The 15,595-nt window shown below is 39.6% G+C and overlaps 1 protein-coding gene across 10 annotated transcripts in view; it reads left to right on the top strand.

Moving 5' to 3' along the window:
- Positions 1-15,595, top strand: part of PCYT1B (phosphate cytidylyltransferase 1B, choline) — a 177,632-nt gene that overhangs the window by 128,063 nt on the left and 33,974 nt on the right. For 6 of the 10 annotated variants that reach the window (XM_082375805.1, XM_082375802.1, XM_082375807.1 and 3 more), the window contains exons 6-7: positions 1,604-1,746; positions 4,410-4,598. In XM_082375805.1, the coding sequence (XP_082231931.1) occupies positions 1,604-1,746; positions 4,410-4,598 (332 nt within the window). Of the gene's footprint in view, positions 1-1,603; positions 1,747-4,409; positions 14,910-15,595 lie in introns of those variants that run through there. The other 4 variants (XM_082375803.1, XM_082375808.1, XM_082375800.1 and 1 more) reach the window with 1 other exon arrangement.

Here is a 15,595-nt window from a genome sequence, read left to right as displayed (position 1 = left end):
TCCCATTTATTTGTGTTTCATTTCCGTTACTCTAGGAGATCAAAAAAGATATTGCTGCGATTTACGTCAAAGAGTGTTCTGCCTCTCTTTTCCTCTAAGAGTTTTATAGTATCCAGTCTTACATTTAGGTCTTTAATCCATTTTGAGTTTATTTTTGTGTATGGTGTTAAAGGATGTTCTGATTTCATTTTTCTACATGTAGTTGTCCAATTTCCCTAGCACCATTTATTGAAGAGACTGTCTTTCCTCCATTGTATAGTCTTGCCTCCTTTGTCATAGATCAGTTGACCATAGGTGCGTGGGTTTACTTCTGGGCTTTCTATCCTGTTCCATTGATCTATATTTCTGTTTTTGTGCCAATACCATACTATTTTGATGACTGTAGCTGTGTAGTATAGTCTGAAGTCAGGGAGCCTGATTCCTCCAGCTCCATTTTTCTTTCTCAAGATTGCTTTGGCTATGCAAGGTCTTTTGTGTCTCCATACAAATTAAAATTTTTTTTTGTTCTAGTTCTGTGAAAAATGCCATTGGTAATTTGATAGGCGTTGCATTGAATCTGTAGATTGCCTGGGGTAGTGTAGTCATTTTAACAATTTGATTCTTCCAATCCAAGAACATGGTATATCTTTGCATCTATTTGTGTCATCTTTGATATCACCAGATTCTTGTCTTTGATAACATTTGTGACTTCTTTATGGCCCTGTATTGGTACACCCAAATATATCTTTGAGGACTTTTAGGAAGTTCTATGAGGAATTGGCATCCTCTGTGCTTGTTTGTTTTTACTCAGTCTCACAGAGTCTAGATGAAAGGGCCTTTGAGTGGTGAAACCACCATTCGGAGTAGATTGTTCTTAGAGGGATAAAATCATCTAGCATCCCCTGGGCATGTCTTTCAATCAGAGACAACAAAAATAGTCCACCCTTTTTCTTATCCTTCGCTGTAATGTGACGCAGAACTCCCAGGGGAAGAAGGGGAGTTGCTGTGATCTAATTCGTTGACTCGGTTGTTATTCTCCATTCACTTATTCATTTAATTTGCATTTATTGAGCACTTTCCATGTGCTAGACACCAGGGCACTGAGCTGGGTGCTGGGAATGCAAAGATGATCAAGGCACAACCTGTGCTTTCAGAATGTTCCGTTTCTACAAGGAGACGGATATCTAAAATACTTTTGTTAATGGAAATCAAGTTTATATTCTAAGTGCTGTGGTTTCTGCCTGGTGATGTCAGGAAAGACTTTGCAGAGGCATAGCCTTGAACCCAGACCCTGTAGGATAAGGAGCAACTCTGCAGATGCTGTGGGCAGGGAAGGGGGATCTGGGGCAGAAAAGAAGGGCTTGGCATGAGCAAATGTCGGGAGACGGGTGAGCGCCTGGTGCATCCAGGGAATAGGTCTAGGATGACGAACACACAGTGTTTATGGCAGGGAGGGAGTGTCCGGAACTGAGCCTGGCAGAGTCAGCTGGGGCCAGATGTGAAAGCCTCACTGACACACCTAAGAGCTGCCACTTTGTCCTGGAAAGGAGGGCCATTCAAGAAAAGGGGTCACCCGGGGCCACCTTAGTTGTTTTTCTTTATTCTGTCTTTCTTATTCGAACAGGAATGTTTGTTCCAACGCAGAGAACGGAAGGCATCTCAACATCAGACATCATCACCAGGATTGTCCGTGACTATGATGTTTATGCCCGACGCAATCTCCAGAGAGGGTACACAGCCAAGGAACTGAATGTCAGCTTTATAAATGTAAGTGTGCCACCCCGTACCCTCTGAGGACCAGCACATCACACTACTGCTGCCACTGTCTATTAATCACTTACTATACGCCACGTGGTATTCTTGATGTTTGACATTTGTCTCATCCAATCCATATAACAGCCCAGTGATGTATTATTATCCCCGTTTTATAGATGGAGAAACCAGTGTCCAAAGGGGTAACATAAGTTGACGAAGGCACACAGGTAGTGAGTGAGCTTCACATTTTCTAAAGGAGCTGCCTCGCCTCGCTCTCCTCACCCCAACCTCCCCCTTTAGAGTTCTCAGACTTGGGTGAAGGATTTCTGGGAGATCTGCCCTCACAAAAGGCAAGAGTTGTCTTCTGCTCAAAGGGAAGGAAGGAGGGCAGAGGCAGTGAAAAGCTAAACCCAGAGAAAATGCTTTCTTGTTTTAACATTTTACAACTTTCATTTTATTAAGGCCTTACAGATGCTCATTAGAAACCTTAACAGCCGCTTTTTTTTTATATTGTCCAGAGAAATTACAGCTGCTTAAATAAAGCCCAAAGTCTCTGGCTTCCTTTTGTATTTCTGCTGTATTGTTCCCACAGAGCTGCTGTTAGTTTAATAATAGAGCAACTGTTAAAACAATGTTTAAAACAAGCAAAACAAGCTGTTAAAAAGCAAAGAGGGCAGCACAGTTGCTGGAGGTGATGCTCGCGAGTCTGGATGACTGTATTGGCCTGGACTCCGAGGCGCGCATGGAGTTGAGTAAAATAAGAACTCTCCGTACGTACAGAATTTCCACCCGCCGAAACAGATACTGTCCAAGAGCGATTTTTCTACAAAACTAGATGCTTATAAGTATGTGCAGCCACAGTTATCCAGCAGCTTACACAAATCGATCATCCGTGCCTCCGAACGAGGAAGGGTTCAGGAAGCACAAGTCAGTCATTATTAGTTGTCCTCGCGAGGCAGGGAGCGTTGGGCGTCCAGGCTCTGTGGCTTCGTACAAACTGGGCAACAAAATGGAAAATGTCGGGTTCAAGTGGCACCAGAACAAGTGGCTGAAAAGAATTCCGGCAAAGTGGTTATTTGGTATCTTATAGAGCATAAAGCCCTGGTTATTTCAATAAATTAAACTGTCTGTTCTTTTAAATTGAATTCAGTAACCCATCCAAGCATGTCGAGCCATTTCCAAAAGTTATTGCTCACGCTCTTTCAACGGCCTGTGGATAAGCCACTTAGCTCAAGGAACCGTGTAGTCAGTGTGGATGAGCCCGTTGCTTTTCTGTGACAACAAACCTGGCTGCGGCTCAGAAAATCAAACGTGTTGGATGGGTGTGTAGATGAATCACAGAACCTCAGAGGTGGCAGGAACCCGTCGCCCAGTCCAAGTCCCTGAATTTAGAAATGAGGAAAGCTGAGCTCAGAGAGGGATGTGGCTACAGTCCTTCAAGCAAAGTAGAGGTGGAGGCAGCAGCGGCCTCCCAGCCTTTTGGCTCGTGGTCCAGTGTTCATTCTAGTATTCCGTGCTGCTCCTGAGAGCTGCATATAGTTAGTAACCACGTATTATGTATAGCTGGCTGGCAGCACAGATAGCTCGCACCCCACCCTGAGGCTGCAGTAAGGTTTGTGAAGTCTAGATCAGGGAATCCTGACCCAGTTTTGTAATACTGTACCTGGCTCAAAAAATTCTGAAATATGAAATGGACTTCAGTTCCATATAGTGAAGAAAAGTGATAAACCTTATTACCTCTCCGGGAGAAAATGTATTATGATTGCATGGAGGAAAAGAGCCTTTGTTTCATCTTACTTTTACGGTTTTGATTCCATTCTCACCAGGTAACATGACTAAATGCCTCTGCGGCGTAATAGTAATCAAACAGCCAACACACACTGAAGCTTCTACTAAATGCCAGGCTTTGTGCCAAGCACTTTACATGCATTATCTTATCTAATTGTTACAGCACCCCTATAGGGTAGGGACGATAATTATCCCTATTTTACAGATGAGAAAACTGAGGTTTAGAGATGACACGTGACTTGCCCAACATATGTGCCTTCCAGGCACATAGGTTATAGCAATGCTGCATAAAGGCTATGAACAAAATCCCAGTCCAGAGAAGCTATCAGAACAAAATCTTTCTTCGTTACCAAGGAAACTGATGCAGTTCCATTAGCTTAATGGCAAATATCATGACAGTGACAATTTTAGTATAACACATGGGTTCTAAGGCCCAGCCAATATTTCAACCAATATTGGTTTTAACAATGTCCCAGTAAAATAGGGAGCTCAGGTAGCTTCTGAGTGGCCATTCTATGTACAATTCATATTTTTGTCTAAGTCTCAGGAGAATTGAGGGGCTGTATTCACCCAGTATCTCTCCATAATAAAGAACAAATGTATACTTTTGGTTCTTCTCTTATAGAAGTGAATTCAACTCCAATATTTACAAGAAAGAGAACATTAAAACCACTTGTACTTCACTGTACACATTCAAGTAGACTAATGAGAAGTGACTTTTCTTACAAGAGAGGGCCTTCCTGTCAATCCAGCCCTTGGGAAATAGCATCCTGACTCTTCAGGTTAAGAACACACATGAGTTGAAATAAAATATGACCACTCTGTGAATGATTTCTCCCATGCCCTCTTGGATAAATCCGTTTCTTTCTCCTTTAATTTTGGACCAGGAGAAGAAGTACCGCTTCCAAAACCAGGTAGACAAGATGAAGGAAAAGGTCAAAAACGTGGAGGAAAAATCAAAGGAATTTGTTAACAGAGTGGAAGAAAAGAGTCATGATCTAATTCAAAAGTGGGAAGAGAAATCGAGGGAATTCATTGGCAACTTCCTAGAACTGTTTGGGCCTGATGGAGCATGGGTATGTAATTATTTCACTTGGCCCTGCAATAATGGGTGTTTTCAGTTTATCCTCCTTTCCAAGGAACTACTCAAGGGTTCCCTTATCTCAGTCCAATATGTGACCTCCACTTTGGGCATCAGCCCAAATGACTTCAAGTCTATGTCACTTCCTTATTTAGTTTCTGCTTTTCCTCTCACTATGGCACCCAGTAGTGCCCAAAGCCAGCTCTGGTCTCTATTTCTTATCCAGAGTTTGAAGCCATTTGGTAGTCATTGAATGTCTGTTACCGCAGAGGTTGGTTCCGTAGCTCATCCCAGTCTCCCAGTTGGATGATGCACAGCTTGGGGGTAAGGGTGAAGTGGGTCAGTGGTATCATGGAACTTGTAAGACGAGGCTCATGCCTCTTGGATCAACCAGAGGAGGAGGATGCAAAAGAAATGTAGCTGCCTTGATCGCCTTTGGTTGTCAGGAACTCCTCTTTCATTGGTTGGAATAGAGAGAAAGAAGAGGTAGGACTCTCTCTGTACTTATCATGCCCTGATTTGACCCCTTTTTTTTTTTTTTAAACATCTTTATTGAAGTATAATTGCTTCACAATGGTGTGTTAGTTTCTGCTTTATAACAAAGTGAATCAGCTACACATATACACACATTCCCATATCTCCTCCCTCCCGCATCTCCCTCCCTCCCACCCTCCCCATCCCACCCCCCCAGGCGGTCACAAAGCACCGAGCTGATCTCCCTGTGCTATGCGGCTGCTTCCCACTAGCTATCTATTTTACATTTGGTAGTGTATATATGTCCATGACACTCTCTCACCCTGTCACATCTCACCCCTCCCCCTCCCCATATCCTCAAGTCCATTCTTTAGTAGGTCTGTGTCTTTATTCCCATCTTGCCACTAGGTTCTTCATGAACTTTTTTTTTTTCTCCTTAGATTCCATATATATGTGTTAGCATACTGTATTTGTTTTTCTCTTTCTGACTTACTTCACTCCGTATGACAGACTCTAACTCCATCCACCTCATTACAAATACCTCCATTTCATTTCTTTTTATGGCTGAGTAATATTCCATTGTATATATGTGCCACATCTTCTTTATCCATTTATCTGATGATGGACACTTAGGTTGCTTCCATGTCCTGGCTATTGTAAATAGAGCTGCAATGAACATTTTGGTACATGACTTGACCCCTTTTTTTCCCCATGGTATGTATGTGCTGGGATAGGCATAAAGGTCTTGGGGGACTGAGGCCATGATCTGAATCTTAAAACTAAGACAGAAAATGTAGACAGGGTCTCTTGCCTAAATTCTATATAGAATTCTGAGTGAAAATTATGGAAAGGGAAAAGAAAATTCTGGAAACCACCTTCTATTCCATTGGTATTTCTATTGTGCATGCACTTCCAGAGTAAATAACCAGTATTATCAGCAGAGTTAATGAGGGTTCTATGAAAAAGATAGTTTTTTAAAACTGAAGTATAGTTGATTTACAATGCCATGTTAATTACTGCTGTACAGCAAAGTGATTCAGTTGTACATATATATATTTATTTTTAATACTCTTTTCCATTATGGTTTGTCATAGGATACTGAATATAGTTCTCTGTGCTATACAGTAGGATCTTGTTTATCCATTCTATATAGAAAAGCCTACATCTGCTAACCCCCAACCTCCCACTCCACCCCTCCCCCAACCCCCTCCCCCTTGGTAACCACCAGTCTGTTCTGTGTGTCTGTAATTCTGTTTCTGTTTCACAGATAGGTTCATTTGTGTCATATTTTAGATTCCACATATAAGTGATATCATATGGTATTTGTCTCTCTCTTTCTGACTTACTTCACTTAGTATGAAAATCTCTAGTTGTATCCATGTTGCTGCAAATGGCATTATTTTGTTCTTTTTGTGGCTGCGTAGTATTCCACTGTATACATATACCACATCTTCTTTATCCATTCATCTGTCAGTGGACATTTAAGTTGTTTCCATGGCTTGGCTATTGTGAATAGTGCTGCTATGAACATTGGGGTGCATGTATCTTTTTGAATTAGAGGAGTTTTCTCAGGGTATATGCCCAGTAGTGGGATTGCTGGGTCATGTGGTAATTCTATTTTTAGTTTTCTAAGGACCCTCCATAGTGTTTTCCACAGTGGCTGCACCAACTTACATTCCCACCAATAGTGTAGGAGGGTTCCCTTTTCTCCACACCCTCTCCAGCATTTGTTCTTTGTAGACTTTTTAATGATGGCCATTCTGACTGGTGTGAGGTGGTACCTCATTGTAGCTTTGATTTGCATTTCTCTAATAATTAGCAATGTTGAGCATCTTTTCATGTGCCTCTTGGTCATCTATATGTCTTTTTTGGAGAAATCTCTACTTAGGTCTTCTGCCCATTTTTGGATTGGATTGTTTGTTTTTTTGTTATTGAGTTGTATGAGCTGTTTGTATATTTTGGAAATTAAGCCCTTGTTGGTCACATTGTTTGCAAATATTTTCTCCCACTCTGTAGGTTGTCTTTTCATTTTGTTTATGGTTTCCTTTGCTGTGCAAAAGCTTACAAGTTTAATTAGGTCTCATTTGTTTATTTTTGTTTTTATTTCTATTGCCTTGGCAGACTGACCTAAGAAAACATTGGTACAATTTATGTCAGAGAATGTTTTGCCTATGATCTCTTCTAGGAGTTTTGTGGTGTCATGTCTTATGTTTAAGTCTTTAAGCCATTTTGAGTTTATTTTTGTGTATGGTGAGAGGGTGTGTTCTAATTTCATTGATTTACATGTGCTGTCCAACTTACCAACACCACTGGCTGAAGAGACTGTCATTGTATATTCTTGCCTCCTTTGTCGAACATCAATTGACTGTACATGTGTGGGTTTATTTCTGGACTCTCTATTGTGTTCCATTGATCCATATGTCTTTTTTTGTGCCAGTACCACTCTGTTTTGATTACTGTAGCTTTGTAGTATTGTCTGAAGTCTGGGAGGGTGATGCCTCCTGCTTGGTTCTTTTTCTTCAGGATTTGCTTTGGGCATTCTAGGTCTTTTATGGTTCCACATAAATTTTAGGATTATTTGTTTTAGTTCTGTGAAAAATGTCATGGGTAAGTTGATGGGGATCACATTAAATCTGTAGATTGCTTTGGGTAGTATGGCCGTTTTAACAATATTAATTTTTCCAATCCAAGGGCATGGGATATCTGGAAAGCGATAGTTTTAAAGCTAACTAACATTCCTTTTAGAACAAAAAGGAATGATTCCATTTGATTTTCCTGATTTTAAGTAGCCTAGATTTCCTATTATGACATGAGAAGTCTCTAACAAAATTCACTTTGGCTTTATTTTATTGATGGGTTGTCACTGCTGACTCTCTGCTCATTTGAGCTGGTTCATTATAGGATTATCTAAAAGTAAAACACTCAAATAGAAAAAAGAACAATGTTTGAGAAGTTAGAAGAGATGCTTTGCTTAAAGCCTAGCAGTCTCTAAGTGATTATAGAGGCAGCTGTCAGTAGGCCAACCATGTCTTGTTGGCTGAGTCTGAGAGGGGTGGAGGGTTTGCAAGGGGCTGCTTGAGCCCTTGATGACTTATAGAAAGAGCTTGTAAGAGTGGAGGAGCTAAGGGTTGGGTTCCTTTTCGTTTTCCCTGGGTTTCAGCTCAGTTCACTTTAATTCATGGGACATTGATTAATGTCCTTGTATGTGCATGGTACTAGGGAAGGACATGAAGATAAAGCGCAGACCCTGTTCTCTGGGATTCCGTGGTCTCTGTAACAAGTCTGAAATTTCTCATTAATCTAGTGTGTACTTTAATAGTTAACATTTTTCACAACTAATTTTCAGACTCTGAGGAAACAACTAGTGGTTTTTAAAAAATGAAACCATGTAGGCATTCATTTGCTTGCAGGGATTCAGAAATGTGTCTTTGCTGAGAAGCGCTGGTATTGTACCTCAAGCGGGAGGATGTTTCCTCCACCTGCAGTGAGCAAAGGCGGGAAAGGATATCATTTACATAGCAACTGTGAAGGTGGAATAGTAGCTGGAATTGTACTAGGGGAATTTGGTGACAGTGAGCTGAGGTGATTTTTAAGAAATGAAACCCAGCTAAGATACTGGAGGTTTTTCTTTTTAAAACTTGCTATTAGTGTCAAAACTGTTATTAACATTAATTTACCATATCAGCCAGACTTAGATGTTACTTTTTTTCTGTTGACATTAAAAGTACAGGAATAGTTACAAGGATGTTAAACGCCAAGATAAGTAATTTGCTTTCCATGAATATGCTATTATTATAATAATTCTTTTTTTAAAAAATTTATTTATTTATGGCTGTGTTAGGTCTTCATTTCTGTCCGAGGGCTTTCTCTAGTTGTGGCAAGCGGGGGCCACTCTTCATCGCGGTGCACGGGCCTCTCACTATCGCGGCCTCTCTTGTTGCGGAGCACGGGTTCCAGACGCGCAGGCTCAGTAATTGCGGCTCACGGGCCCAGTTGCTCCGTGGCATGTGGGATCTTCCCAGACCAGGGCTCGAACCCGTGTCTCCTGCATTGGCAGGCAGACTCTCAACCACTGCGCCACCAGGGAAGCCCTACAATAATTCTTTGTTTGTGGATTTGGGACTGGAACTCATTTTTTTTCTAACAATATAGTTTTTATTTGCAACATAAATTTAATAATAACAACATATAAGATGAAGTAAATTTATTTTATAATTCTTGTCCTACTTTTAAAGATAAAGACTCAAACTGGAATTGAAGTACAGCTGATGTACAATATTATATAAGTTACAGGTGTACAATATAGTGATTCACAATTTTTAAAGGCTATACTCCATTTATAGTTATTATAAAATATTGGCTATATTCCCTGTGTTGTACAATATATCCTTGTATCTGATCATTTTATACAAACTGAATTTTAAAAATGTATTTATTATAAAATTTTGTCCCCATCTAGGTACCAACTATTGTCATATAGTAAAAACCTCCTCTAATATATAATTCTTGTAGGAAAGTCATAAGAAACAAACAGCAACAAAACAGAAAGAGAACAACCACCCAGAGAACCCACTATTAACATACTGGCCTAAAAACTTTCAAATATTTTCTTCCATCAAGAATGTATATATAGGCATTCTTCCATGTCAGTGCTTTTCAGGTTTCTATTTCATGTAAGCTATTTTGTTTCCCTCCACCTTTTCCCGGAAGAATATTTTCTTAGTTCTTCATATTTAGGAATAACTCTATTTGTGCTAATTTTCTGATCTTCTCCAGAGAAAGCAACAGATCCTGGTACTATCAGATTTACTCATCCAAACATTGATTATGTCCTCTGTTATGAAATACAAGCAGAAGAGCCTGCTTTCCACCTCCCAGGGCAATGTTTCTCAAAATTTTTTCATTATTGCCCTTATTTAAACATTTTCCCTAATTGCCCACCGATGGCTTTTAGTACTATAGACACACTATACATCTGTTTATATACTATGGCCCGTGGGCGGGGTGGGTGGTATATTAGTTTTCTGTTGCTGCTGTAACAAATGACCACAAATTTAGCAGCTTAAACACACAAATGTGTTATCATACATCTGAAGGAATAGAAGTGTGACTCACTGTGTTAAAATGATGAGGCTGGAGGGGCTGCATTCCTTTACGGAAACCAAGGGGAGAATCTGTTTCCAGCTTTTAAAGGCCACCCACATGCCTCTGCTGGGGTCCCCTTCCTCCACCTTCAAAGCTGATGTTGAATCTGTGACTTCTCTTGTCTCTTTTTAGTTTTTTAAGGAACCTCCATACTGTTCTCCATAGCGGCTGTATCAATTTACATTCCCACCAACAGTGCAAGAGGCTTCCCTTTTCTCCACACCCTCTCCAACATTTGTTGTTTGTAGACTTTCTGATGATGCCCATTCTAACTGGTGTGAGGTGATACCTCACTGTAGTTTTGATTTGCATTTCTCTAATAATTAGTGATGTTGAGCAGCTTTTCATGTGCTTCTTGGCCATCTGTATGTCTTCTTTGGAGAAATGTCTATTTAGGTCTTCTGCCCATTTTTGGATTGGGTTGTTTGTTTCTTTAATATTGAGCTGCATGAGCTGTTTATATATTTTGGAGGTTAATCCTTTGTCCGTTGATTCGTTTGCAAATATTTTCTCCCATTCTGAGGGTTGTCTTTTCGTCTTGTTTATGGTTTCCTTTGCTGTGCAAAAGCTTTGAAGTTTCATTAGGTCCCATTTGTTTATTTTTGTTTTTATTTCCATTACTCTAGGAGGTGGATCAAAAAAGATCTTGCTGTGATTTATGTCAAAGAGTGTTCTTCCTATGTTTTCCTCTAAGAGTTTTATAGTGTCCCATCTTACATTTAGGTCTCAAATCCATTTTGAGTTTATTTTTGTGTATGGTGTTAGGGAGTGTTCTAATTTCATTCTTTTACATGTAGCTGTCCAGTTTTCCCAGCACCACTTATTGAAGAGACTGTCTTTTCTCCATTGTATATCTTTGCCTCCTTTGTCATAGATTAGTTGACCATAGGTGCGTGGGTTTATCTCTGGGCTTTCTATCTTGTTCCATTGATCTATGTTTCTGTTTTTGTGCCAGTACCATATTGTCTTGATGACTGTAGCTTTCTAGTATAGCCTGAAGTCAGGGAGTCTGATTCCTCCAGCTCCGTTTTTTTCCCTCAAGACTGCTTTGGCTATTCAGGGTCTTTTGTGTCTTCGTACAAATTTTAAGATGATTAGTTCTAGTTCTGTAAAAAATGCCATTGGTAATTTGATAGGGATTGCATTGAATCTATAGATTGCTTTGGGTAGTATAGTCATTTTCACAATATTGATTCTTCCAATCCAAGAACATGGTGTATCTCTCCATCTGTTGGTATCATCTTTAATTTCTTTCATCAGTGTCTTATAGTTTTCTGCATACAGGTCTTTTGTCTCCCTAGGTAGGTTTGTTCCTAGGTATTTTATTCTTTTTATTGCAATGGTAAATGGGAGTGTTTCCATAATTTCTCTTTCAGATTTTTCATCATTAGTGTATAGGAATGCAAGAGATTTCTGTGCATTAATTTTGTATCCTGCAACTTCACCAAAGTCATTGATTACCTCTATTAGTTTTCTGGTGGCATTTTTAGGATTCTCTATGTATAGTATCATGTCATCTGCAAACAGTGACAGTTTTACTTCTTCTTTTCCAATTTGTATTCCTTTTATTTCTTTTTCTTCTCTGATTGCCATGGCTAGGACTTCCAAAACTATGTTGAATAATAGTGGTGAGAGTGGACATCCTTGTCTTGTTCCTGATCTTAGAGGAAATGCTTTCAGTTTTTCACTGTTGAGAATGATGTTTGCTGTGGGTTTGTCGTATATGGCCTTTATTATGTTCAGGTAGGTTCCCTCTATGCCCACTTTCTGGAGAGTTTTTGTCATATATGGGTGTTGAATTTTGTCAAAAGCTTTTTCTGCATCTATTGAGATGATCATATGGTTTTTATCCTTCAATTTGTTAATATGGTGTATCACATTGGTTGATTTGCGTATATTGAAGAATCCTTGCATCCCCGGGATAAATCCCACTTGATCATGGTGTATGATCCTTTTAATGTGCTGTTGGATTCTGTTTGCTAGTATTTTGTTGAGGATTTTTGCATCTATATTCATCAGTGATATTGGTCTGTAATTTTCTTTTTTTGTGGTATCTTTGTTGGGTTTTGGTATCAGGGTGATGGTGGCCTCACAGAATGAGTTTGGGAGTGTTCCTTCCTCTGCAATTTTTTGGAAGAGTTTGAGAAGGATGGGTGTTAGCTCTTCTGTAAATGTTTGATAGAATTCACCTGTGAAACCATCTGGTCCTGGACTTTTTGTTTGTTGAAAGATTTTTAATCACAGTTTCAATTTCATTACTTGCGATTGGTCTGTTCATATTTTCTATTTCTTCCTGGTTCAGTCTTGGAAGGTTATACCTTTCTAAGAATTTGTCCATTTCTTCCAGGTTGTCCATTTTATTGGCATAGAGTTGCTTGTAGTAGTCTCTTAGGGTGCTTTGTATTTCTGCGGTGTCTGTTGTAACTTCTCCTTTTTCATTTCTAATTTTATTGATTTGAGTCCTCTCCCTCTTTTTCTTGATGAGTCTGGCTAATGGTTTATCAGTGTTGTTTATCTTCTCAAAGAACCAGCTTTTAGTTTTATTGATCTTTGCTATTGTTTTCTTTGTTTCTATTTCATTTATTTCTGCTCTGATCTTTATGATTTCTTTCCTTCTGCTAACTTTGGGTTTTGTTTGTTCTTCTTTCTCTAGTTCCTTTAGGTGTAAGGTTAGATTGTTTACTTGAGATTTTTCTTGTTTCTTGAGGTAGGCTTGTATAGCTATAAACTTCCCTCTTAGAACTGCTTTCGCTGCATCCCATAGGTTTTGGATCGTCGTGTTTTCATTGTCATTTGTCTCTAGGTATTTTTTGATTTCCTCTTTGATTTCTTCAGTGATCTCTTCGTTATTTAGTAACGTATTGTTTAACCTCCATGTGTTTGTGCTTTTCACGTTTTTTCCCCCTGTAATTCATTTCTAATCTCATAGCTTTGTGGGCAGAAAAGATGCTTGATATGATTTCAATTTTCTTACATTTACTGAGGCTTGAGTTGTGACCCAAGATGTGATCTATCCTGGAGAATGTTCCATGCACACTTGAGAAGAAAGTGTAATCTGCTGTTTTTGGATGGAATGTCCTATAAATATCAATTAAATCTATCTGGTCTATTGTGTCATTTAAAGCTTCTGTTTCCTTATTTATTTTCATTTTGGATGATCTGTCCATTGGTGTAAGTGAGGTGTTAAAGTCCCCCACTATTATTGTGTTACTGTCAATTTCCTCTTTTATAGCTGTTAGCAGTTGCCTCATGTATTGAGGTGCTCCTATGTTGTTGGGTGCATATATATTTAAAATTGTTATATCTTCTTCTTGGATTGATCCCTTGATCATTATGTAGTGTCCTTCCTTGTCTCTTGTAACATTCTTTATTTTAAAGTCTATTTTGTCTGATATGAGTATTGCTACTCCAGCTTTCTTTCGATTTCCATTTGCATGGAATATCTTTTTCCATCCCCTCACTTTCAGTCTGTATGTGTCCCTAGGTCTGAAGTGGGTCTCTTGTAGACAGCATAGTTATGGGTCTTGTTTTTGTATCTATTCAGCCAGTCTATGTCTTTTGGTTGGAGCATTTAATCCATTCACGTTTAAGGTAATTATGGATATGTATGTTCCTATGACCATTTTCTTAATTGTTATGGGTTTGTTTTTGTAGGTCCTTTTCTTCTCTTGTGTTTCTCACTTAGAGAAGTTCCTTTAGCATTTGTTGTAGAGCTGGTTTGGTGGTGCTGAATTCTCTTAGCTTTTGCTTGTCTGTAAAGCTTTTGATTTCTCCATCAAATCTGAATGAGATCCTTGCTGGGTAGAGTAATCTTGGTTGTAGGTTCTTCCCTTTCATCACTTGAAGTATATCATGCCACTCCCTTCTGGCTTGTAGAGTTTCTGCTGAGAAATCAGCTGTTAACCTTATGGGAGTTCCCTTGTATGTTATTTGTCATTTTTCCCTTGCTGCTTGCAACAATTTTTCTTTGTCTTTAATTTTTGCCAATTTGATTACTATGTGTCTCGGTATGTTTCTCCTTGGGTTTATCCTGTATGGGGCTCTCTGTGCTTCCTGGACTTGGGTGGCTATTTCCTTTCCCATGTTAGGGAAGTTTTCGACTATAATCTCTTCAAATATTTTCTCTGGTCCTTTCTCTCTCTCTTGTCCTCCTGGGACCCCTATAATGCGAATGTTGTTGTGTTTAATGTTGTCCCAGAGGTCTCTTAGGCTGTCTTCATTTCTTTTCATTCTTTTTTCTTTATTCTGTTCCGCAGCAGTGAATTCCACCATTCTTTCTTCCAGGTCACTTATCCGTTCTTCTGCCTCAGTTATTCTGCTATTGATTCCTTCTAGTGTAGTTTTCATTTCAGTTATTGTACTGGTCATCTCTGGTTGTTTGTTCTGTAATCCTTCTAGGTCTTTGTTAAACATTTCTTGCATCTTCTCGATCTTTGCCTCCATTCTTTTTCTGAGGTCCTGGATCATCTTCACTATCATTATTCTGAATTCTTTTTCTGGAAGGTTGCCTATCTCCACTTCATTTAGTTGTTTTTCTGGAGTTTTATCTTGTTCCTTCATCTGGTACATAGCCCTCTGCCTTTTCATCTTGTCTATCTTTCTGTGAATGTGGTTTTTGTTCCACAGGCTGCAGGATTGTAGTTTTTCTTGCTTCTGCGGTCTGCCCTCTGGATGGAACTCATTTCTTTTTATATTTAAATTTTTTAAAGTATTTATTTATTTATTTATGGCTGTATTGGGTCTTCGTTTCTGTGCGAGGGCTTTCTCTAGTTGTGGCAAGCGGGGGCCACTCTTCATCGCGGTGTGCGGGCCTCTCACCGTCGCGGCCTCTCTTGTTGCAGAGCACAAGCTCCAGACGCGCAGGCTCAGCAATTGTGGCTCACGGGCCCATTTGCTCCACGGCATGTGGGATCTTCCCGGACCAGGGCTCGAACCCGTGTCCCCTGCATTGGCAGGCAGATTCTCAACCACTGCGCCACCAGGGAAGCCCTGGAACTCATTTCTTAAAATAGAGAATCTGTGTTAACCTGCCAATATAGTACTGATACAAATACAAATAACCCAAACTTGGAAAGGTACAAAATACAAGGATTTAAGGTACAAAATTTGGTACAACAGGTTTAGCATGTAGCTTATAGTGGGTACTCCATAAATGTTTCTAGATTGAACGAATAGATGTGTGATGAAGACCTATTCACAGAACTTTTCAGCACCTGCGAAGGATATGGTGAGGCCTAAATCCTCCATGTCTATATTGATCTATATATCTATGCTCTCTATAGATATCTGTATATCTGTATTGCTAGATCAACATATACCCTTAGCCTTCTATTGCTTATGGTGCTGGACAGGGCTTGGTTACAACTTAGCGTT

This window comes from Balaenoptera borealis, assembly GCF_965194805.1.
Source record: "Balaenoptera borealis genome assembly, chromosome: X".
Classification (NCBI taxonomy): Eukaryota; Metazoa; Chordata; class Mammalia; order Artiodactyla; family Balaenopteridae; genus Balaenoptera; species Balaenoptera borealis.
The sequence above is the reverse complement of the archived record's forward strand: the minus strand, read 5'-3'. Positions and strand labels throughout refer to the sequence as shown.